General features: G+C 39.1%; 1 protein-coding gene and 1 pseudogene across 5 annotated transcripts in view; one reads left to right on the top strand and one right to left on the bottom strand.

The window, feature by feature from the left end:
- DCAF5 (DDB1 and CUL4 associated factor 5) overlaps positions 1–24,123 on the top strand; it is a 72,020-nt gene that overhangs the window by 37,610 nt on the left and 10,287 nt on the right. For all 5 annotated transcript variants that reach the window (XM_053979784.1, XM_053979787.1, XM_053979786.1 and 2 more), the window contains exon 7: positions 15,050–15,116. In XM_053979784.1, the coding sequence (XP_053835759.1) occupies positions 15,050–15,116 (67 nt within the window). The remainder of the gene's footprint in view (positions 1–15,049; positions 15,117–24,123) is intronic.
- LOC128808566 (NF-kappa-B-activating protein-like) lies at positions 8,936–9,946 on the bottom strand (annotated as a pseudogene).

Here is a 24,123-nt window from a genome sequence, read left to right as displayed (position 1 = left end):
GACATGGCCTTTCAGCTCTGTGAGACTCAGCTCCTCACAGAACTATAGCCTTTGCTAATCTTTCTCTAAGTTTGTACATAGCAAATGGTTTGCTCACAGGAAGTTTTCTTGTAAATTATGGCCACCAGGGTTTAAAACCCCATAACTGTTCGTTTTGGGTTGCCTTTGGAAATTTGTTTTAATACATTGGTGAAAATCTACAGTAAAGGTAAATAACACCCTGTTCTATATGGATTGCGTTCTGGTGATCTGTATTACCACCTCCTTTTATTGGAGCATCTGAGAAGCAAGTAGATTGAAACCTGTTAGCAAAGAATGATATGTCATTAATGCTTTAAGGTACAAAATGCAGGAAGACACACTTGTTAACTACAATGGTTTTTTTTGTTTTGTTTTGTTGGTTTTTTTTAAGAACACATTCTGTAATGCTTATGTGATTTTGAGTTGTTGCAGGTATTATGGGTTGCAGCACAAGCTAAGTGACAGGGATCTTAGAGGATGAACAGCTTTGTTTCTCTTTGTGGCCTTGCAAACTATTGTTTGCCTCCAAAAGTGTTATTGTCCTAGTCCTTATGAGCCTGATTTTGAAGTCAATGAGCAGTGTGTATATATGTATATATATACATATATATATGCACACACATGAGCATTTGTCCTAGAAATGCCACGGTCATGCTTTTCTTGTTTCTTGCAACTACCAAAGCTTGAGAGGCATTGTTTAGCTGATATTTTATTTGCACCCATTTAAACTTACCTTGGTGTGCTCCTCTCAGAATTTTTTCTTTCATCCTTGTCATTGGTGTAATGACCTATTCACATGACACCAATTTTTCTACTTTTTGAGGAAGAGCTCTGATGTTGATTGATAAACAGGTTCAAAATGATACGGCATTTGCCTTATCCAGGAGCTCACTTGAGTCATACAGCTGTGAAAGAGAGGAAGGGTAATGTAGGCTGGATGGATCAAGCATGACTCTCAGCTTCCCACTGCCTTTGTTGGCTATAGAGATTTGTGTGACAACATAATTTATCCATCCTTCTGGGCATCCAGGTCCAGAATTTTAAAAACAGTTTATTTATACACCCAAGTCCCACTGACTTCAGTGTAGTATGCACAAGTGTTTGATTATATACAAATATTAAATGTGTGAGACTCTCTAGTCATGTCACAGTGCTGGGCGAGTTTCTATTCTTCATGTCAGCATTAGAATTTGGGAAAAGTTGATTATATACTAAGGATTTTTAGTTGCTAGACTGGTATAGAAAATATCTTCTTATATCTGAGGATACAGAAAGTATTGCAAGACTTTAGTACCCAAGTGTGTTTTTAAGTGTAGGAGCCTCAGGGGCTATAGCGATGGGCAACAGCAAAAAAAAGGCCCAGAAAGAAACCACAAAACACAACCACTCTCCAAACTAAAATAGTCCAAAAGGCTTTCTTGCTCAAGAATTGTTGCCTGTGTCACAATGATGAATGCTATCGGTTCATTCCTGTTTTTTCCCTGTGTAGATAATGTGAGGCTCTATAACGCTTGTGGTTGTAAAATCAACTGCGTATTGCCTGTTTTAAAAAGGCGGGGGTGGGGAGAAATAACTTGTACCCTGTGAATCAAACAAAAAGTGTCTTGACTCTGGCATGCCCTCAGACATTACATCACCACTCAGCCTTTTCTGTTGACATTACACTGGTATAGGAGAGTTTCAGGAATGCACTGCTCACGGTACTGCAAGGCTGCTCCAACTCCCTATAAAGTTACAGCCCTCATTATGTTGAAATTCATGTTCTGAATAGCCATGGTTAGGGACAAGCCAGCTTTTTGCAGGACAGAATTATTAAATGAATGTAACTCTTCTAAAAACAAGGTTAGCTGTATGGGTACCAGGGGTCTTGTATGGTTGTGTATTGCCTTTGTAAAAAAAGAGAACTTTTCTTCAGTGGTGTTCTTTGTGTCATCTAATTTGAAGGTCATTTATCACAGGAAGTAGTGCTTATCAATGTCTAGGTTTAAGAACTAGTAAGAAGAAAGGGAATTATTCTTTTAGAGAATACATTCTAAGTTTCCTGTGCATGGAAGACTTCCTAATGAATAGTAACTTATTGCAGTCAGCATTTCTTAATATATGAAAAGCATTCGGTGTGCAAGTATGTTGCTGTGCTTGGATAAAAAGAAAATCGATGTCTTACTCTGTCTTAAATTTGGTTTCTTCCAAGAATTACTGATGACACTGTATTTTGGTTTTTGCTTTATCTAAATAGCAGTTAAAGTTCTAGCTATATGCATAATACATACATATAAAATCCATGCATGAGATTTATCTAGCAGTGAAATGATTTATAAATTTTCCCCCATTATTTATGGTAATTGACATTGGAGGGTCATACTGAAAATGCCTCTTTGGAGTCAAGGTCTCAACAGCAGGACCTATGAGTTTTCTTTAACCATTCTTGTTCTGATTGCCTCTTCTCCCATTCCTGGTGCATCCTGCCAGCCCCATTTCCTGTCTCCCTTTTCTGAGTTCCTATAAGCCCTTAGGGGAGGATTTTAGACATCTGCACAACAATACATAAGCTCAAAATGACCCATACCGAAATTAAATTCTGGTGGAGTGGAACTCAGATTCAGGAGACTTTGAATTTTGCAGGCTTTGTGTTCCTCATAGTACATTATGGGAGACCTGTAGTTAGTAGCACCTCTCATATGCTCAGATAAACTTGTTGATTTCTTTGTAATGTAATAGGAATATTTTCCCTGCCATAGAAATCCTCAGTAAGGATTTTTAAGTTGCTTTTGTTCATTAATAAAATTCCTGTTATGGCCTTTCTGCATTACAAAAAGGCAGGTTGATGGATTATTCTCAATGACGCTTCTGTAAGCATTTGAAACTCAGAGTTGGCTGCTTGTAAGATTAGGGATTTAGGGAATGGGAATACAAATTTTTGGCCTTGAAATTTATGTACTAGAAGCAATTTGTGTTTCTCCAGTCTGCTGTGTCTCACAGCTTTACTTTTTCCAGTTCATGAGATAGGCATGCTTCTTACTGAGGAACAAAGCTTCTGTTGTTAAAAAACCTTTTAGACTCACCTGTTTGATTCTCTGGCTGAGATAGAAAACTTTAAAGCTCTTTTTTGTTCCAGTTTCAGCCTCTTGAAAAACAGTCTCAAGGAGTACAGGGTAGTATGTAAAGAGTACAGGCTGTCCTGGCTGGTGTGAAAAAAGATGTCTGTTTTCACAGTGTTATGAGCCCTCTTTGAATTTAAGTATTAAAAAAAAAAAACCAAACCATATTTTGTGCCCCAGAATTTATTATAAAGTAGAAGATAAAAGGTTGTGTGTGTAGATACCTTGTAGGCAAATTCTTTTCTTAGCCTTAAGTTTTCCAAAACACATCTCAGAGAGAGCTTCCTCAGTTATGTCTCCTCTTACTTTAGATTTTTTCTTTGAAAGACAGGAATGAGAGGTTAGGAGCTTGCACAGCTGACTGCTCATTATTTTGTCATCTCCTGGTTAACTGTGGTGAAGAGAAGAATCTCTAGTTGGTGACAATGAGAGCTGCTACAAGGAGGCAGCCACTCTGACTGGGGTTGCAGTTTGAGGTACCAACAAGGCAGTGTGCTCTTCAGGGGACATTCTGTACTTCCCTTGGGCTGTGCTGGCACCCGTCTGACCCTATAGGATCTGGCTGAAATACATAAATGACAATACTATATTGAATGACTCATGGCAATTTGTACGAGGTTTTACTGCTGTAGCTACTGACTCAGACCACTGCTGTTAGGGGTTCCAATGTTAGCAGAAGACATGGGGGTGTGAACAGACCTGCTAAGGAAGTCAGCCTGTGATGATTATAGCAGTCTTTCAAGCTCTACTCAGTGGGAATTCTATACTAAAAACCTAGATTCATCAACACCTAAATTCATCAACGTAAAAGTACCAGCCTGACAGATCAGGAATTGCAAAGAAATGGAAATACTTTACTTATTGACTGTTGTCCTTAATTGTTTTGCCTTGCTGTTTCCTTGCTTGTTTGTTTCTTGGTGCTTTTGGAATAGGAGAATGTCTTTTCCTCCTCCATAGTTGTGTCCTTACCTCGTTTCTTATCTGGTTAGTTGATACTTGAACAATAAAGGTGAATTGAAAGTAAATCTGTGGGTTTTCTACCTGCAGAAAATGCAAATAACATGGAACTATGATCAAATTGTAAATTATCAGTCATTTTTTAAAATGGAAAAATAGCAGGGGAAGCTTTTTACATAAGAGGTGTAGAGCAGTCTTGACACCACAAAAGGTCTAGAAGCAGCTATAAAAAATTTTTGTTTGTGTTCTGTCAAATACTTTTCATACAAAATGTAACGTATAACAAGACTGGTGTTCATGGTTGTGGCTTTTATATACATACATTTATATATACATACATACAAATCACACACAAATATACATGTGTCTATGAGGGCAGCTTTCTTACGCTTTGCTTCTTTTTGTTTATAGCTTGCTTATCTCCCTGGAAATAGCTCCATGAGAAGCAGATTGTCATGTTCACCCTGGGATTTTGTTGGGTTCAACCCTTTGGGGTTTCCTGATGTTTAGTTAGTAGGATGTATCTATGGTACTCCTTTGTTTTCAGTGGCTACTTACAGGATATCTCTCTCCCGTCTGTGTGACAGCTGCCCTTTTGTAAAAGATTATTTCTGTACAGCCCATAATTCTGGAATCTTCAGCTTCTCTATTAAATTTTAAATCGGCTGTTAGGCTTAGATGTTCTTGGAGACAGAGAGCTGTCACAAAGAACAAAATAGCATAAGTCCTGTTTACTTAGGAAACCTTTCCTCCTTGCATAAATACAGTTTTTATATTCTTCATGTAAATGGATTCCTTTTCCACAGCTGATTGCTGTGAATTCCAGTCTCTTTTGGACAAACAATATTTTTCAGACTTCAGTGATGCTTCATGTCAGCCTGTGTTTTCCTCAAAGCTTATAGTGCGTATTCCACCATAGAAGTGATGTGTGAGTCTCGAGGAATTAAGACTTGAGCCTAGCAGACTGCCCCAAACCAGATTCTTTATCTGTTATCATAGGAGAAGTCTACACTCCACCAATTAATTGTGTTATGTTACAGGTAAAATAGAGGGCCTGTACATCCTGTCTCTTAAAGGACATATGCAAAGCACCGGCCTAACTGTTTCAAATTTGGATGCCTCTGTGCTTCTTCCCCAGCATGTGCATTTTGCACTACTTGATGAAGCTAAGGGACAAAAATTCTGTCTGCTCTGATCTTTTCTGCACCAAGTTTCATTGGCCCCTCTGAAGAAAGGGCAGACATGCCCAAGTCAGTGGGAATTGAGATATAAGAAATTTAGTCTCTTTCAAAGCTGTAAACAGCAGAATGAAATTTGACTCTGACAAGCATTTTCCTGTTAGCAACGTAGCAGTACTTACTTTTAAAATGGTTATAATTTCTGTGCCTTTATCTGTTGTTTGTGCATGCATTTATAATTATATGGTGATGGTGCTTTTTGATTTGTGCATTTAAGACAGGCTCCTATATTCTTCTTGTTCTCCCCTGTATTAGTAGGGCCATTCAAGAGACTTGCTGATAATTTTGGAAATATGATCCATGTCTCCTAGTCCTTTATCTGTGGCCAAAAGCTCAGAAATCTCTCTGATATAGGGCATTTTATGGGAGCAGGAAATGTGGATATTAGAGACTAAAATAAGGTGCAATTTAGACAAAATTTTATTGAAATAATCCATATTTAGTAGCACCTGAGGAAATGTAGCTTGTGGGATTTTGAAAGCTTTCAAACTGGCAGTGCTATGAAAAAAATAAATTCCCTAGAGTGGTAGTACTCTGTGAAATGCAATGCTAATGCTACTGTTACTAGACTACAGAAGCAGATTAGATCTTCATTTATTTATATCAACTGCTGTAATTTCCTTAGTGAGAGAGAAAATGAGAAGAGTTACAGTGGAATGAGTGGGGAGTGCTAGTCCAATGTAATTCTTTCAGATTCCTGATGGTGGTTCATTTTAAGCATTTTATGTGTACTTGAAACTCAGACTGAATTGGTGTTTTCTCCCAGGAGCAGACTCTAACCATGCCTGAGAGTTTTCTTCCTTCTAAGGCAAACCTCTGAATCAGCAGCTCATAGTCATCTGGAAGGCTTTTCCTGTCATAGTTGCTAACAGCTAGGCATAGAAGCTGACTCTGTCCTTCCAAAAAATTCCAGTATTAACAGCAAGTATTTTTTCTGTCTAATCTTGTGGTTGTGTGAATATTGTAAATGTTGATTTCTGAAGTTCTGGTCAGATACAGCAGCAAAAAGGCAGACAATGAAACGGGTGGGTTTAATATTGCTCTGTTTCCCCCCTTCCCCCGACATCTGAGCTCCTCATGCAGGGTCTGGTTTGATTCCTAACTCAGCACTGCAGTGGTTCTTGAGGTTATGTTCAGCTTAAGTTTGTCTTTGATGGGGAGGGTGGAAGGAGGACAGTGCTTGATGTCTTAGCTATTTAGTTGTCTCTGTGAATGCACATTTTTTTGCCTTCCCCTGGCTTGCCTCTGTGATTTGATTATCTGGGCTTTTGTTCTTAAAGTGAGGGAATAGAAGGTACTCTGCTAGGAATCTATCCCCTCAGGACCAAAAATCCTTGTTCACAATTAAAGTGGAGCCTAACCATATGCAGGATGACATTCTTTCATCTACCCTTCCTCAAGCCCTTCTATTTTTTTCCTTTCTGTTCCTTCATTTTAAGAAGTCTACTCCATTCTTTCAGGATTTGAGCCTTATTAACTACAGTTTGGTGAACTGAATAGTAATTATTTCTTTTTCTAGTTTCTTTTTCTAATAGGGACTGACTTCTTAGTTTTCTTAATCCTTATTCTGCAACCATGAACTAGTGCAGTGAACTATTGGTTTATTGTTATATTAGTAATGAATGTATCAAAGAAAAATTTTCACAAATGGTCCTGTAAATGTCCTAGTAACATCAGTTCAGCTGTGCTCTCTAGAGGCCTTAGGTCCTGATTCTCTTGTGCAGAGAGTACTAATTGGAATGGAGGATTGTTTTCCAAATGTCATGCAAGGGATATCAGGCATGATTCGGACTTTGGCAGCTTGGGTATCCACCCTTGAAGCCTCATGTGGCACATTGTTCTTGCAATGGCTGCAGTCATGAGGTTCTTCTGGCAATCTCTTGGTCTTGACCAGAAAAGCTGCTTTCTACTTTTCAGACCCATGTCGTGTAGTCTTACAGAAAAAGACAAAAGGAATGCATTTGGGAATTCAATCCTATGTTGTGAGAACAGCAGGAAAACATGTACTCCCAAGGTATCCTTACAGGGAAAGAGAGCGGAAAACCATGCTAGCTGCTACAGTGGTGGCAGTGTAATGGCAGAGATACAAAAATACTTGGATATTTTGTGGAATATGATCAATTTCTGGTGATTATTGGCAGACCTAACCATCAAAATTAAATTTAATTTTATATAAAAGTTCACTACTCACAGCACATTGCTTACAACATCAAACTTGTGTATGTGACTTTATCAGTTAATGCTTTTGGCATTTACTAATGGCTGTTTTGTGTCAAGATTAAAGCCATAAGTAGTTTTTCAGCTCAGATCCCGAGCTGAGCTTGTTCTGTGGCTGGACATAATTGCATTGCAGATGTTTAATTCATTCCTACTTGTTTTCTCTTAATTCACTCCAGAATACTTTAGCCAAGTGTTGTAGACAGGTAGAAGAATTATAAAAGAAAGGCCCCCTTTTTTTTTTTATGGACTTTAGGACTTTTATTTTCTTGATACAAATATACAAGACATCTCTGCTGCTAGACTTAGAGGAATAAAAAAAATTAGGAGAACAAAAAACAAACAAAAAAACCCCAAAAAACAAACAAACAAAAAAAACCCCAAAAAAACCCCAAAAAAACCACCATCTCTCAAAACCATTTTGTTTTCAAAAACATTTGAGAAAAAGAAGTTCTGGAAGATATGTCTGTAAATATGCAGTTGAATCAAAGATAACCACCACATAAGCAAAGCCTCCTTGCACAGAAGTTAAAGCAAGCCATGTAATACTGCTGAAACAGACCCAAGTAAACTACTACAGGAGTTAAAGCAAGGGTTTAATCTAGAACACTTCCATAAACAAAAACATTTCAAATATTATGAAAGATACATCCTTGTTACCACTTGTGTACATCCAGGGGTTCCAATCACTGCACCACTGCACTGATGCCTACGTATAACACAGGAGAAAAAGAAGCAAGCCACTTAGTTCTTCACCATGTGTTTCAGTGGACTGAAGATCAGACCCTCCTATTACTGTTACTTTATACCTCAGTTGTGATCAGCTTGCTCTAAAGTAACTGAAGCCCATCCATATTAAGTTACAAACTCCTTTACAAAATATTTACACACCTGGTTTGAATCACAAACCAAACTCAACTGTTTAGAGGAAAAACCTAAGTCTAAAAGACTTGTGAAAAAATAATGAAGTGGACACTCCTAGATCTTAAAACAGGAACTCAGGAGTTCCTTCATTTGTCCTATTGGTGCTAGTAGCTTGTTAAAAGTGTTCCCCAAGCGAAATGATCCTATGATTAATAAAAATAAATGGAATAAAAAAATCATACTTATTGGCATTAGGTAACAAAACCTTCCTGTGGGATCCTTTGGCTTGTCTGATTCAAAGCAAGTGCAGAACATTGATACCTCTAATCTTCCCCACCTGTTCCTGCCTTATAGCCTTTCTCTTTACAGGGATTCCTTGTAGATGGTAAACAGACCATCCAAGACAAGTAACCCACTCCTGAGGCTTGGCCCTGTTGGGTGAAAGGTGCTGCAGCACCTGCAGCTTTTTTCAATTCACAACTGGACTGGGTTAGCTGCCACGTAGTGCAAGCAATTGCACTATTCAGCTCAAATGAAGCATTATTTTTCCTCTTTGCCTTTAGTCTTTCTGTAAACCATCTCTCGAAAGCTTGCAAGGATCTTATTCTCTCGTTTCCTCCTCTCCTCCTGGTTGAAGGATGCCAGAGCTCTCTTTATATCTGCGCTGTAAATCTGGTTCTCTTTACACAGACACACAGCTTCTGTGCAGTGATGTCTGCTGCCACTCATGGCATAACCAGAGCTCTCAAACAATGCGATCTCTTCACTTCTCAAGCTGATTTCACCTCTGTGGGGAATGCGTTTCCCTGCTATTATGTACTCTGCTATGGCTGCACCTTCGCCGGGCAGGAGGGCATGTCCATAGTTCAAAGGCCTGTCATCCTGAGATGCCTGAGTTTTGGGAGCCTCTGGTCCAATCAAACTTTCAGCTTCAGTATTTTTTGACCTCTCAATCCAGAGATCATGCCCTTGAAGCATTTTATCACTGGAATGTTCACTACTTGAATCACTGGATTCCTTCCTGCCCTTCTCACTTTTCTTTTTATCATCATCACTGGAGTTCTGTTCAGACTCTGAGTCACTGTCGCGGTCCTCGGAATGTTTCCTGTGCTTTCTTTTGGATGTTTTACGTTTTTTCTTTTGTCTTTTCTCCTTTTCCTCTTCTGAGCTGGAATCTGAAGAATTACTAATTACTATTAGATTTTGCCTCTTCCATCGTGTACTGGTGTGTGTTTATTGGAATCTGAGTCAGGAACTTTTGGTGACAGCCCCCAGACTTCAGGTGCCCCCAGTTCTCTCTCTCTCCTTGAGTCTCCTCTGCCACAGGATCTCCTCCTTCTCCTTCTCATACTACTCAGGCCATTTCCCGTGGTGGTGGTGCGCATGGTGTGCAGAGGAGCGCGGCATGCCGGGGCTCTGGGACTGGCAGCGGCTCTGCCGGTGGCTCAGGCACCTCGGGCCATTGCACTCATGGGACCGGGATCGGGACCGCGAGCAGCAGCCACGGCGCTCAGAGCTGGCGGCAGGCAAGGAGTGGGACACAGGTGCCATGATGACAGCCGAGCCACTTCCCCCACCCCAGCTGCTATGGAGCCACTTCCAGTGCCTTCCCCGCGCCCAGCCCGCAGCTCTCCTCCCAAGATTATTTGCAGCAATTACTTTTAAGTTCTTAACTAAGTCCTATAACCTTGAATTTTATCTGCAGCAGTTCTTTAAAGTTTAGAAATAATTAGCTAATGAAAAAAAATTTTACTGCTCAAGCAGACAAAGTCAGAATACAGCCTGACACCCTGTTGGTCAGAGTGTTGGTAGCAGTCTGAATAAATGGTGGCTGCAATCCTCCTGGAGTGACAGACGTGGTTCTGTTGAAGCAGTGATCCTATTAAAAGGGTGTAGTTTTCTTCTGAAGGTCCAGTGGTGTTGTAGAAGGGTCTGGTCTTCCTCTGGGAATCCAGTGGGAAAAGGCTGCCTGTGGTGCTCCAAATCTCAGATTATATCCAGGTAGGAATGCTTGGCTGCTCCCCCTGGGTGCAGCATCTCACAGTGGGATGATGTAATTTTATCAGTCATGTAGTGAGACTCAATGGCCCATTAACAGAAGATACCTCCTGAAGGGAGGATTGGTTGTGGGAGAGGTAAAGAACATTGCCCCAACTGATTTTAACAGATGGTGGTAAAATATATACTTCTGGTTACATCTTGCATTGCAATCTAAGACAGTTAAATATTACTTTTCTACATTGTAAGATATATAGTTGTTTTCTTTCAAGAGATAAGGTGGCTCTGACTAAAACAGCTGTGATGAAACACTGATAAACACCTGTTTGTGGATAAAGAAGATACAGTATGTTCACCCTTGATTTTGTCAAAGATTCTATTGCTCATTACAATCTCTGCTGTTTTATCTTACATAGATAACACAGAAGAGTCAGTGATGATTCTACATTATGGCTGTTACTGATTGTAAGCTGTTCTAGTGTTTTCCTTTGTTTTATTTTACTGTCATAGGTACATGACTGTTTAAAAAGGTGTTATCTCAACTTCCTAAGATGGTTACCACTGATATATTGATTATATGATGTGAATTTACTGGTTTTATAATAGGCATATTCATAAGATGTTATTTTTTATGTATCTTATCCCATATCTAATAGATAACCTTAATGAGATAATATCTTCACAAGAGCAAGCTGGTTTAACATCAGAACATATGAACCTTTTTTAAATTAATGAAGAGGGTGAGATGTCATAGACAGGTAGAAGAATTGTAAAAGAAAGGCCTTATGAAATCAGGCCTTGCTCTGCTAAAATTGCCAAAGCTGGCCTGTCATTTCTTCTAAGTGCAGCTAACAAGCAATTTGCAAGTTCCAATGTGAAACTGTTTTGAGAATGAGAAGTTTATTTAACATAACAATCTATTCTGAGGGTGAAAAACAAATGCACCTCTGTAAACAATAAGATTTGTCCCATGAGAACCCACAAAGGAAAAATGTAAACATGTCTAGAGAGAGAAAATTTGATAGACATATACAATAGCCCTTACTGACCAATGAACTGAGTTTCACTGTATTGCTGACCATTTAGGTTTAACACAGTGCCTTCTGATATTTCCTACAAATATGAGCTTTGGGAATAAAGAATTGGCTTTCTGCATGAAGAAAATCGAGTCTAGGCTGATCTATTCCAACAGCCAAGTGTCTTTGATCAGTGCAAATGTCATTAGGCTTGAAAATTATAATGAAGGACTTCACGGTCCTTTTAAGTAGGTAGGAGTGGATTGAATATCTCTGTCATTGGAGATACTCTAGAGCCAACTGGACACAGTCCTAGGAAGTCAGCTCCTAGGTGGCCCTGCTTGAGCAGGTGGATTGGACCAGATGACCTCCAAAGGTCCCTTCCAGCCTCATCCCTTCTATGGTTCTGTAAACCATTTTAAGGTACTTCATCAATTTCTTCCTTTAAGTTCCTCAAATTGTGATTGCTTTAATTTACGCAAGTCCATGTGCTGAGCTGCAGATCCTGTTGCTGTGGCCTGTCTTGCCATTAGTATTTTCATGAAGCTGTGATGGAGCGTAAAGGTTTCAGGTGGGCATTTTTCTGACACTGTTCACTTCTCCCCTCCTCCTTCCCCTCCCTCCTGTAACCCAAAGCCCAACCATAATCCACCAAGACAATTATTTCCCTTTTATTTTGGCAATCTTTGGAAAAAAATGAGTCGGAAGAGAGCCTTGGAGATCACCTGACTTTAGTTGCTTCTCAGAGTAGGGCATCTTCAAAGTCAGATCTGATTGCTCAGGGAATTGTTCAGGTAAATATTGGATTTGCAAGAGTGGAGATTCCACCATCTTTCTGGGGCTGAGTTGCACTTTTTGTTATGCTCCTGAACTTGCTGTTCCTTTGTGGTCAGCTGGGATTTCCATTGCTGTGACTTGTGACTGTTGCTTCCTGGGTATCCACTGCATGCCTCTGAGGGGAGTCTGTCCCTGGCTGCTCAGTATTCCTTTGAAGAGTGGGAAACTGTTGAGGTCCACTTTGTCCCTTCCTTTTCTCCTGGCTAAACAAAACCAGTTCTCTTAGGTTTTCCCTGCAGGTCACAGGCCTTCAGCTGCAGCAGCCCTCCTGTCCACTCTCTGTCCAATTTGATAGTATCACTCTTTTACTGGGGGACCCAAGCCAGACACAATACCCCAGGTGTGGCTTCAAAAATGCCAGATAAGGGGAAAAATCACTTACCTTGACCTCCTGTTTACACTCTTGACAGTGCATCAAGTTGCTGTTACTACACATCACTGCAAGGGCACTCTAAATTTTGCTATCTCCAAAGCAAAAAAAAAAAAAAAAAAAAAAACCAACAGTATTCCCCCAGAGTATACTGGGGTCAATAGTCTTTGCAGATAGTATATTGCTCTGTGGGCAGTGACACATGAGATTTCCTGCATAATTGATCATGGAGTCTTATAGAACACAGAGTGTTCCTCTGCAAATAATTTTGGAAGCAGGTTTGAAGGGTCTCACAGACACTCTATTCCCAGCATGTACATAACATGTTTTTTCTGTCCTATGTGCCTCATGCAGGCTATCTGAAATCTGTCACTTTGGGGCCCTATCATTGTTAGTTTATGATATGTGGGAAAAAAAAAAAAAAAGAAAAAAGGTTTGGTCATAAATTCAAGATACTGAGATTTCTAGGTGTTTTCGTTACAAGTCTGTTTTTAGTCATGTGTCCTTGGCAAACTGGTTGATGCTTCAACACAATTTGGTAAAAAATAGTAACAATTGGCAACATCACTATACAAATAAGACTTTTTTTTCCACACGGCATTTCTTTAACAAAACATATTAGAGGTGCTTTCTTTCTAATTGGTGGGATGTTTCCTATATAAGCCCTAATCCTTGGAGTTTTGGCACAGTGGCTCAGCCTGCTGTGGGCTAACATTTATGAGCAGTCAAATGAAAGGGGAAGCACATATTCCTGGCACCGTCAGATCAGTTTGGAAGGTAAATTGCCTAAGTGCTTGAACATGTTGGCTTGTAGAAATAACTTTCTGGCTTGGAAAGTATGGGTTTATGAGTTTCTGAACTAGTGTGCACAAGCTTTTAAAGGAGCTTTTGTTTGATCAGTGTTTCTTACCTGTCAGAAAACGAGCAGAATTGCATTCATAAGTGCTTACTCACATCCTGCATTCTCAAAAATGAGGGAAAAAAGAATGGTTGAATTATGATAGCAGGAAACCAGAGAAGGGATTTTAGTGATTCGTTAATTGCATTTTTGATAGGAAACATCCAAACACTGCACTAATGTAATTAGCACTGCAAACAGAATATATGCAAATTGATAGCCATTTTTTTCTGTGATACTGTATATTTTTTTGTTTATTTGCTTCTGAGTCCTGTGTTCTTCCAGAATTTGTCTCCTTACCTCTTGGTGTTACTTTGCCTGATGATTTTATGTTTCCCAGGAGAATGAAAGGCAGAAACCAGTTATATTTGAGCCAAGCAAAACAGAATTTGTCTCTCATCAAAGGTTAGAAGAGGGACAAACTGGGCCCATTTCTTTATTTTTCTCCCTTTCCCCTTACCTAATAATAACAATAAAATGAAAAACCCAGCTTCTTGGCTGTATTGATTAAACTGCAGCCTAAAATTAGTGGAGGGATAGAGAATTATTTACACTGTCTACACCAGTATAACTGAAATTTGACTCTTCCATTGGTTCTGCTACATGCCATTTAATCTCTAATTTGGGAGAGAAATAAACTGTACTCCCTGTCATTTACTGGAGAATAAGTATTTGAAGGCAAAGCACAGTTTGTGCCCTCTTGGAGCTGAGAGGCATAAGCTTTTTGCCATGTCAAATGTCACCTGTCATTCCAGTGCCTGCCTGTAGTATATTAAGCTAGTTTAAATTGCATATTGCCTGAAGCTGTGCACAATAAAGACATTGTTTATCATTTGTGTACTGCTGAAAAAGGGCAACCTTCCATCTCTTCAGAGTATCTATGACCAGGAAAAAAATAACTAGTGTGATAAATGTGGCAGCGGCGGGGGGGGGGGGGGGGGGGGGGGCACAGCTTTACACTGTTTGAGACTTGCTGACAGTGAATGTTTAGCTTTATTATTTGTTTGGTATTCAAGATTATTCTCAGTGACTGATTTTTGATGGTCTTGGTAGACATGTCTGGCTTGATGTGTAATGGGCATTCTTGTGTAATGGACATGGCAGCTCTCTTCCTAGGTATGTCTTTGATGGAGTTTTCCTTGGTAGGTCAGGAGATTAGAAAAAACCTATGAAAGGCTTCAACATCAAAAAAAGATCAGAGTTGCAGGCTGAGAAATAGAGAGTGTGATCTAGACTTAGACTTATATTAAAGCCAACCAAAATTCATAGGCTTACTTAGCAAAGCAAACGTACACTTTGGGCAGTAGGTATTAGATATATGAAGCATGCTTTTCAATTTTGGTCCATTTATGCAGGCAACATTTTTGTGCTGGTACTTCATCCCCATTTAAATGTAAACTGATCAGTGAGGTGCAAAGAATGATGCAGATTATCCTTTTTTCTCATTTTTGGTTTGGAGGAAGTAGATCAATAGTAAAATAGCATAATTCTGGTGATACTTTGTTGTAAACTGCTTTTATTTTTATTCTTAACAGTACATCCTTTCGGGCTCTGATGACTTCAATTTGTATATGTGGAGGATTCCTCCAGATCCAGAAGCAGGTAAGTGTTGTTTTAGATGGGGAGGGAACAGTAGGGGGGCAGGTGTCTGACAAATACTAGACTGGTATTTCAAAAAAAATTGCGGTTCTCACCCTGTGAATCTAGAGCAACTCAGAGGAAAGCTGGATAGGGAGGGTTTACAAATGCCTGATCCAATGTCTGGATAACAGTGGTCAATGCCATTTGAATGTTTTAGCATAATGATTTTCTATTTTTTCCCCTTCTCATGTAATGATCATTCCTCCTGTAATAATAAAGCTTGCAGCATAAAATGGTGCTGGGTTCACAGGCTGCTCCTTAGAACTCCAGTGCATTGACCACTTTTCCCCTCTCAGTCCTCTTATACCAAAATCTTCCCCCTGATTTCCAGTGCAGAGGAATTAAATGCTTTTTTACTTTCTGGGTGGAGGAGCACTATCAGCTGGTGGAAAGGGCCACTTTTGACTAATTTCTGACCCATTCCTGTGCTGGGGCAGACATGGTAAGCAAACAGCAGTAGCACAGCTCTGTATGGAAGTACAGGAGAGGGATGTTAAAGGAAAGCAGCAGTGTGGGGGCAATGTAACAATCGTATTGTGAATGCCACTGTTGGCCAGTGTCTAATTTGATGTGGTCCAGTAAGGTGTAGGGCTTGGCAATATGACACTCTAAGCCATAAAATGTCAGCATCTCTCTTCTGTTGAAACAAAGCACTGCACTTCTAGAAGGTTGTTAAATTTTAATTGAAAGAGTCAAGACTTTCAAAACTGTACTAGTGTTTTCATTTTTAGTGGCTCTGGCTCTTTAAACTGTACATTTTAGTGATATTAAGTACAACTGAGGGCTATCCTGTGGTCTCAGAAGCTTTAGCAATAATGAAAGAAAATTATAAGCTATGTTAGAGGTAAAATGAAAATATTTTGTTTCTTTTTCAAAGGTTGTTAATAGCAGCTGTATAATCCACAGCTGAGAGGATGAATAGCCTTTGGTTAAGGGCAGGGTTTTGAGGAAAATGACATTCTAATTTTGGGGTTTTTGCTTAGTTAACCAACATTTCATGTTGCAGTCCACAAGTCCTGAAGATGGTCCTGCTAAATACCAGTAGCTTGGCCTTCTATCTTTGCACAGAGTTTATAGCAATATCTCCCTGCTTTTCTTTTTATTTGTGTGATTTTCTTGTACATTTGACACTGGTTTACTACTACTTACAGATTTTTTTCTCTTAGTTAAAACAAAGATTACATACATTAAAATTAGTTATTTATTTGTAAGTTTTATTGTGGACTGTAGAATTACATTTTCTGCATGTATCAATATACTGTCCTGACTTCCTTTGTAAAAACTGGATTTGAGATTTTCTGTTTATATGGCTGTGATGCTCTTGAAAACTTTTTTCCCAGACATCTGCATGTGACAAGCTTTTTATCTGGGATTTTTGCACAAGGATGGTAACTAGTACTTGTTGCACCTGTAAGCAAAATAATTATAAAACAAAATAATCTGCTTCAGAGTAGTTGTTAAGGATGCTCCTCTGTAAAAAAGATATATGCTTGCAAAAATAGTTGCTATTTACAAATAAGTGATACATTTTGATCAAACAAATTTACAATTTAATTTGTGATTTACTACACAACAATGTCATATCTGTTTTGGTCAGGTTTCTTGTCTCTAGTTCTTGTAACTTCAGGAAGGGTGTCAGTACATTGCAACATCTCAGTTACAAAATTAATTACTTAATATCAATTGCCCTCACTGGTTGCTTAATGAATCAGAAGATCCAGGAGTAGGAATGTGTATGTCTTAATGTCTTGTAACTTGAGCAGTTCTCTTTTTGAAATATTTCAGCAAAACTCACACGCTTGGTTTTGTTAGACCCAGAGGTCCGCTTCTGTGGCAAATAACTAACTGGGCATCCAGATCACCTGTGACTTATTGAAGGCTTAGTGAAGCTTTTCTTTCCTTCATTCAGCTCTTCTTGAAGAGTTGTGCCCATTTTGAATGTGATGAAATGCCCTTTCTTAAATCTTATCCTGCTGTTCAGAATAATTGCCAGAGAGAGATGTTGCTGTGCTTCCTTCTTGGAGAAATAGTCTTGCCATAGGGATGTAGAGACTTTGGAAAACTTTTGCTTCAGTGGAAAACTCCTTGTTCTTATGTTCTAGCTAAAATAAGAGTGCCTTTGGGTTTGTGATCTGAGAGAGTGGAATGTGGTCTTTCACTTAAAATAGTGTGCAAACTAGACAGGATGATGTAATGTCCTGTACTATTGGTTGGTATTTTAAATAAAAATATCACTCTAACTGATTTCTGCCTTCCGGTTGAACTCAGACATTGTGTTGCTATAAATATTTATGATACAACTCCCTTAAATTGTATCAGTTATTTGAAAACAGGGAAGGTTTGTTTTTCTTTTTTAAGCTTATATCTTTTTAAACAGCTGCATCCTTAACAACAGCTCTGAAATTATTTTGTTATAGGTGCACCAAGTACTGGTTACCCAATGGTTAGCAACATTAGTGAACAAAAGATGAAGAGAAGGAACACACCAGTCAGACAGTTGCAAACATTTTTCAAGTTGGAGATATGTGGTTGCCTGTACTGGTATTTTGCCAGGTGAAAAGGACAAATTCTGCTGGGTTTTTTTTCAGATAGTCATAGTTTAGAAGTGTCCTTCTAATAGGTTGCATTAAATCATTCCTGTAATCAGCTGAAATCTGCAAGTGGTTTTGTTTAGTCCAATAATTAGGCAGGATTTTCGCCGCCTTTGGGGGCAGGAAGGTATGTGAAAAAAGGTATTTCCTAAATTGTTTAGGAAGCTATTCTGGTGAAGAGTTTTACTGACTGTCTCCCTCTATAGTCTTAGATTATTCTGAATAGGGTGGGATTTTCTATGCCAGAAGGTTGGTTGCTTTTTTACCACCTTTTGTGCTTTCTTAAAGATGGAATAGTTTGCTCATTTTTCCACTTTAATCTCCATCCAAGTACTATCCAGCTTTCCACTGTGCTTTAGAAGTAATTGCCAAATGTTTCATGCATTTGTTAGCCAGTTTCTTCTTTAAAGTAATCTGTGGAAGTATCACAGTTTTTTTCTGAGGTAGCTTCTAGCAAAGTTAATACATAAGTTTGGCAGAAGAAAAGCAGTCTTGAGTTTCCACAGCTTTTACTTGACTCCAGTGCAAGCTGGAAATGAGAAGAGACATCAGTCCTATATGACTTGTCTAGCAAGCCTATTAACTATGAGCACTTAAGACATTATTAAACCTAACAGCAATAAACATGGTCTATTAGCTGGTAAAGAACCCCTGTTCAAGACAGAACCTGACATGTCTTCTGGAGTAATAGAGGGTTTAGTAGACAAAAAGTTTTCAAAATGGAGGATTTACATTCCTCGTTCACTACTCTGAATCATCTATGCAACTCTTGCTTTTGAAATATTGCTCAAAGCTGCTGTGTGAGGGATATGGTATTATTTGTGATTGACAAGACAGCTGAGGATCCTTCAGTTCATGTGAGCAAGCTGTCACCAGGGTCTGGAAAACTTTACTAAATCAGAACAGCAAACTGCATTTCAAAACTTCTTTTTAATTCTGCCTTTGACTGTAATTGCAAGCAAGAAAGGGCCGGTCATTGTGGTCCAGTTACTAAACTAATTGCACAAATTTTCAGCAGAACTGATGCAATTTTCCTTCCTTTTCCTCCTCCTCGGTCTTTGTAAATGCTGGCACTTCTTCAGGCTTGAAGAATGCAGGAATAGATCTTTTCAGAATACTTGAACAGGGCTATCTCGTTGGAGACAGCTTGTAGTTTAAGTTTTCAAAGTTCTGGGCTGAAAAATGAAGATGAATAAAAAAATTATTAACTGTTTCTTAATGTCTTTAGCTATTTTTGAGATGTTTTATATATGGGTACACATGCATATATGCATACCACCTGGTTGTGGCAGGGAGAAGCTATCTGACCCAGTGGGGAGCATGTTCTGGAAGGTTTGTGTTTTTTAAAAGAAATTATTTTTCTGAGATGTGGTCTTGGAATATAAACTGTTTTACATTTAGGACTGTAGTTTTTCTTTTTCTCCAGGTCAGTCAGTGTTGACCAAATTGTGCTATGGAACAGTTGTTTGATTAACACTGTGAGTAAGTGCTCGGTCATTGTAGAAAAGGTTCTTGTATTCAGGGGAACTGGGACTGGTTTCTGTGTCATTTGGATCATAATAATACCACGGACCTGTGGAATGTACTGGCCAAGTGGCATGTATCAGAAAACAAGGCAGTGTTGGGTGCTTTGTAGTGCTGTAGACAAGTGAATGAAGATTCAGCATCCAGGAGTGTTTCTCTCACCAGCCTTAGTATGTTAAATATCTAATTCAGGAATAGAAAGCTGAAGATAACACTGAGCACTGGGAGAAGCTGGAGAAGCTTTAGTCCCTAGCAACTGGCCATCTAATTGTACCAAAGCTCCTTTCTCTTGGTTGTATTGAAAATGTTTTCAGTCAGCAGTGTGAAATAAATGCACAGCCAGTTAGCACTTCCATTAAAAAACCCCAAACCCAACCACAAAAAAGCAAACAAAAAAACCCTCAAGCAGACAGCTATTGGTTGTGAGATAATTTCACTTACTTTATATCTGTTATGTTCAGAAAGGATAGTTTTTGGTGGTAACTTGCATGGTTCCAATAACATTGTGAAACCTGTTGCAACCTATGCCATTAAGTACAGCAAAAAAGCAATGTCTCTCAGACCAGGAGGGGGAACAGAGTGGGAAGGGTGTGCTAAAGTTTATTTCTATAGTAATTTTGTCTTAGCTTTCATATTGTTGTTCAGCTGTACTGGTGATAACAACAGTGGGAGGGTTGGGATAGATAAGGTGTATAGCAGATATTTAGAAGCAACAAAAGAAGGTAGAAAATATACATCCAAAAATAGCCACTACCACTACAATTTTATGCATAGTCTTTAAATGTTTAAATATTACTTTTCTCTTTGGCTTTTGGAACCTCCACAGAGGTACAAGACCACTGTGGGCCTGGTTCTAGGCATAGGCCAGGCAATGGAGTTGATTGCCTGGAAGAGCAGGTTGTCTGAGGCAGAGGCTGCTACCAGCTGACTGCTCCCTGTGCTTTCACATAAGCTCTGCAAGGCCCTGCTGATCCTTTCACCTCACCTGGAAGGTGGAGGGGATAGTCAAAGGTATCAAAGCAAGCAGCCTGCAAATGGAGTTGAAGCTGCTTTCTTATGAGGGGACACCTGGTACTTCCATGTCTCCTTTTACCATGCTAGGAGGAGAAGGGATCTTGGCCACCCTTTCCTGCACTCACCCCATATTTGATGGGACCAAAGCCAGTTTTGCTTGTGCTGCTGAGAAACCTTTAGTAAGTCTGGCTGCTACCAGAGCTGGAGTCAATTCCTGATTCCAGAAGAAGGTATGCTGCAGGATCCCCTGCTCTCGGGGTGAAGGTGCTTGTGTTAAATCTAGCTTCTCTGCAGATGGGTCTCTGAGGAGCAAAGCCATCTACTGGCATTCATTGTATGAAACAAATACAGGTGTGTGAGTGACCAGAGAGACTTTTAAGGTACCTAAACATAATCTGCTGCACTGAAGGTAGAGGCCCGATATGATATGCATATTTGCTTTATTGTGCTGTGCATTTGCTTTCCAAACTATGGTATCTCTCTTTGTTAGCACATCATGATCTCATAGGATTCAAATGCAAAGTAGTGGCCTATGGTCTAAATGTACCCTGGATTATTATTAATGAAAACTAAATTAACTTTAAATGAGCTACTACTGTAGTGCCAAGTACTGCAGTGGAATGGTATGCTATGGCACGCTGGTAGCAGCTGCAAATATCTGCTTCTTCTCAGGAGTTTTCAGCACTTTGAGTAATTCACAAGGCTTGTATGAAGTTATGCTTTAGTCTGTAGAATGTCTTTCTACCTTATATGAACAAACAGTGGGATTTCTTTTCCAGTGTCCTAGATAGAAAAGACTTCTGAATGAGGTCATTTAACTCCTCTGTTACAGAGCCAGTGGAAGATAGTTCCTTATCCCAACAAGTTCTCTGGCATTTTGACAGGATTTTTAATGTTTGGAACAATGCAGTTTCCATTAGTTTGGAGACTGTTCTACATTCTTACAATATTTCTGCCCTAGAACACTTTTCTCAGTAATCTATCACTTTCACTTTTTCTTTATCCTTCAAATAGTTTATTCTGCCTTTTTCTAAACATTGCTTCTTGTTGTAGAACTCATGCAGGGGAAGTCAGATTGATGTCTAAATCTGTCACACTCCTTTGTTACAATTTACTAGAGTTTTTAAAATGCATTGGGATGTACCATTCAGCATGTTTGCAATATGTCAAATGTCAAATCATTCACATAAGTATTTACAAACCCACATAATTAAGAAGTAGTTCATTAGCCTAACATTTAAAACATAAATTTATAAAGCAAACCAAGAAGAAACCACTTTGGCAACTTAGGAGACATCAACTACTTCAAAACATTGTATTATTCCTTCCTTTGTATGGAAGCCTGTAGAGAGGCCTTGTGTTGCAAAGGTACTCTTGTCAAACATGTACAGGAAACCTGTTTTAAACTGTGCACATTAGATTTAGCCTTTTATAAGTTACTTCTTTAAGCTGGTCAGATATCATAGTAGGATATTATTTAAAGGACTTTTTGAGATTTTGTATTACTCTTCTTTGGAACACTTATTTGCAGGGTATAAATTAAGAGTAATTTTCTTGACATTTCACTTTGAGTATCAAATAAAAACGGACGAAAAAAACCCATTGACCAGCACAGCTAGAACACAAAACCACTATTCAGGACTCTCTTAAACCATGGCAATTTTTGGGTAGTATTGCAAAATCAGCTAGAACATATCCAACTCTTCCCTCCAGAAGTTATAAAATTATAAACCTTCTAAAATTGGTGTAGTCAGCCTCTGAAGACTTTAGGATTTTTTTAAATATATTATTAATAACAGATATGTAAGCTAATGACTTCTCTATGAACACTGCCTATACATGTTGGAGCTAGCTAATAATATAAAAGCTGCCATGCTTAAAAGAGTTGCAGAACTCATGCATGCTACTAAATTTAAAAGCAAACAAATAACACCCCCTTCCACTAAAAAAAACCTCAAACCTCAAAAAAAAAACCCAAAAAACCAAAAAAACCAAAACTTGAGTGGTTTTAGGATAGCAGAAGTTAATTTTGCTGAAACAATACAAATAAAAATACCATTTCAAGAGGAGACAGCAAAAGGAAATGGAATTTATTACATGGAAAAATAGGAAGATAGCATCAGGAATTTGAGCAGTTTATGGCTAGCCTCCACTTAATCTACAGATGCACTTTTTTTTTTTTTTTTTTTGCCAGCAGAGATGAGTAAAGTTAACTCACTCTCTGAGATGGCTAAAGGCTGTATGGCTGCAGCTAAGCCTCTGCTGAGAGACCAGGGGGACTCCAGACAAGTTGGCACAGGCAGATTTCTGCAGATACTAAAGTAATTGTAGTGGTTTTGGTGAACGCCTGTCATGCAAAACTACCACATTAATATGATGACAGCTGTGGTGGGCTACTATAAAATAGAGGGACTGCTTTCAAGATAAGGATGTAGAAGACTTTGCATTAAGAGTTTACTTAAAGGTGTCACTTAAACACAAAGGAGTTGGTAGACTAAAATTGCATCAAGCAAGGGATTGTCCAAAAATGAGGTTCTGGGGCAGTCTATTATATTTGACACAAATATTATCAGTGTTGCTTGAGTCAATACTTTCTGGTATAAATTATTAAAGCCTCCCATAACACTGGTAAAAGCTCACTGCTAAGATTTGCACTTCTCCTGGGGCAATTTCGTGTAATTGGGGAAGTTCACCTTCATTTTAAGAGGAGGTAAGTATGTTATATTACTATGCTTTCTCTGAATTTACTGATAGCTGCCTAAAAGGAGTTCAGGGAACTTCAGTATTAAATCTTTGGAGTTCCTTCATAGAATTATAAAACCACAGAATCATAGAATGGGGTTGGGATGGAGGTGTCCAAAGGCCTTCCATGAGACCAGCTTGCTGAAAGCCTCATCCAACCTGGCCTTGAACATTTCCAGGGATGGGGCAACCACAACTTCTCTGGGCAATCTGTTCCAGTGTCTCATCACCCTCATTTGAAAAAAGTGCCTTCCTTATATCCAATATAACCCTACACTCTTTCAGCTTGAAACTGTTGCCCCTTCTTCTGTCACTGCAGGCCTTGGTAAAAATTGTCTGTCTTTCTTATAAGTCCCATTTATTGAAAGGCTGCAATAAGTTCTCCCTGGAGCCTTCTTTTGTCCCAGCTGAACAACCCCAGCTCTCTCAGCTGTTTTTGTAGGAGAGGTGTTCCTTCACTTTGATCATTTTTGTGGCCCTCCTCTGGACCCATTTCAACATCTCCAGGTATTTCTTGTGCCGAAGAGGACACTTCTGGCATTAAATTACTCTTCTCACTGTTCTACTAGGAAAATAACCATGGGTTAATTCATACTGCTGACAGTACCACAAAAGGCCAATGATTTACTTAGAAATGCAGCCCAAGATACTGGTATATGGAATTTGTTTCATCTCCATTATAATTCTTTCTTTGCTCATAGTCCCTCTGACTCTTTCGTTAGTGACTTGTAGGGTATATTTCTTGTTTTGTACAGAATTCACGCAGCTACAGTCCATGGATAGTTAAAACTTGTTTTAGACATCACTTACAGGCTTGGAAACATTAACTAAGTGAACTCTCTCTTCATTCCCAAGGCCCTCTTTCTTGGAATATTTGTCTGCTAGGTCAGGATGTGTAGAGATCTGGTCTTGATGTAAGCATCTACTGTTGGCTTGATAGGTACAATTGGACTGACAGCTCTGATTTGTCAGGAAGGAATGCTGTGGGAGTAGGGCAGTTTACCAGCAATTTACCATCAGCCATAAGTGTCTAGCAGGATGAGCAGAATGAAAGGACATGAGGAAGCTCATAAAATGGAAAAGAAAATCAAAAGAGC

The sequence above is a fragment of the Vidua macroura genome, chromosome 6 (genome assembly GCF_024509145.1).
Source record: "Vidua macroura isolate BioBank_ID:100142 chromosome 6, ASM2450914v1, whole genome shotgun sequence".
Classification (NCBI taxonomy): Eukaryota; Metazoa; Chordata; class Aves; order Passeriformes; family Viduidae; genus Vidua; species Vidua macroura.
This window is presented reverse-complemented; position numbering and strand designations above follow the sequence as displayed.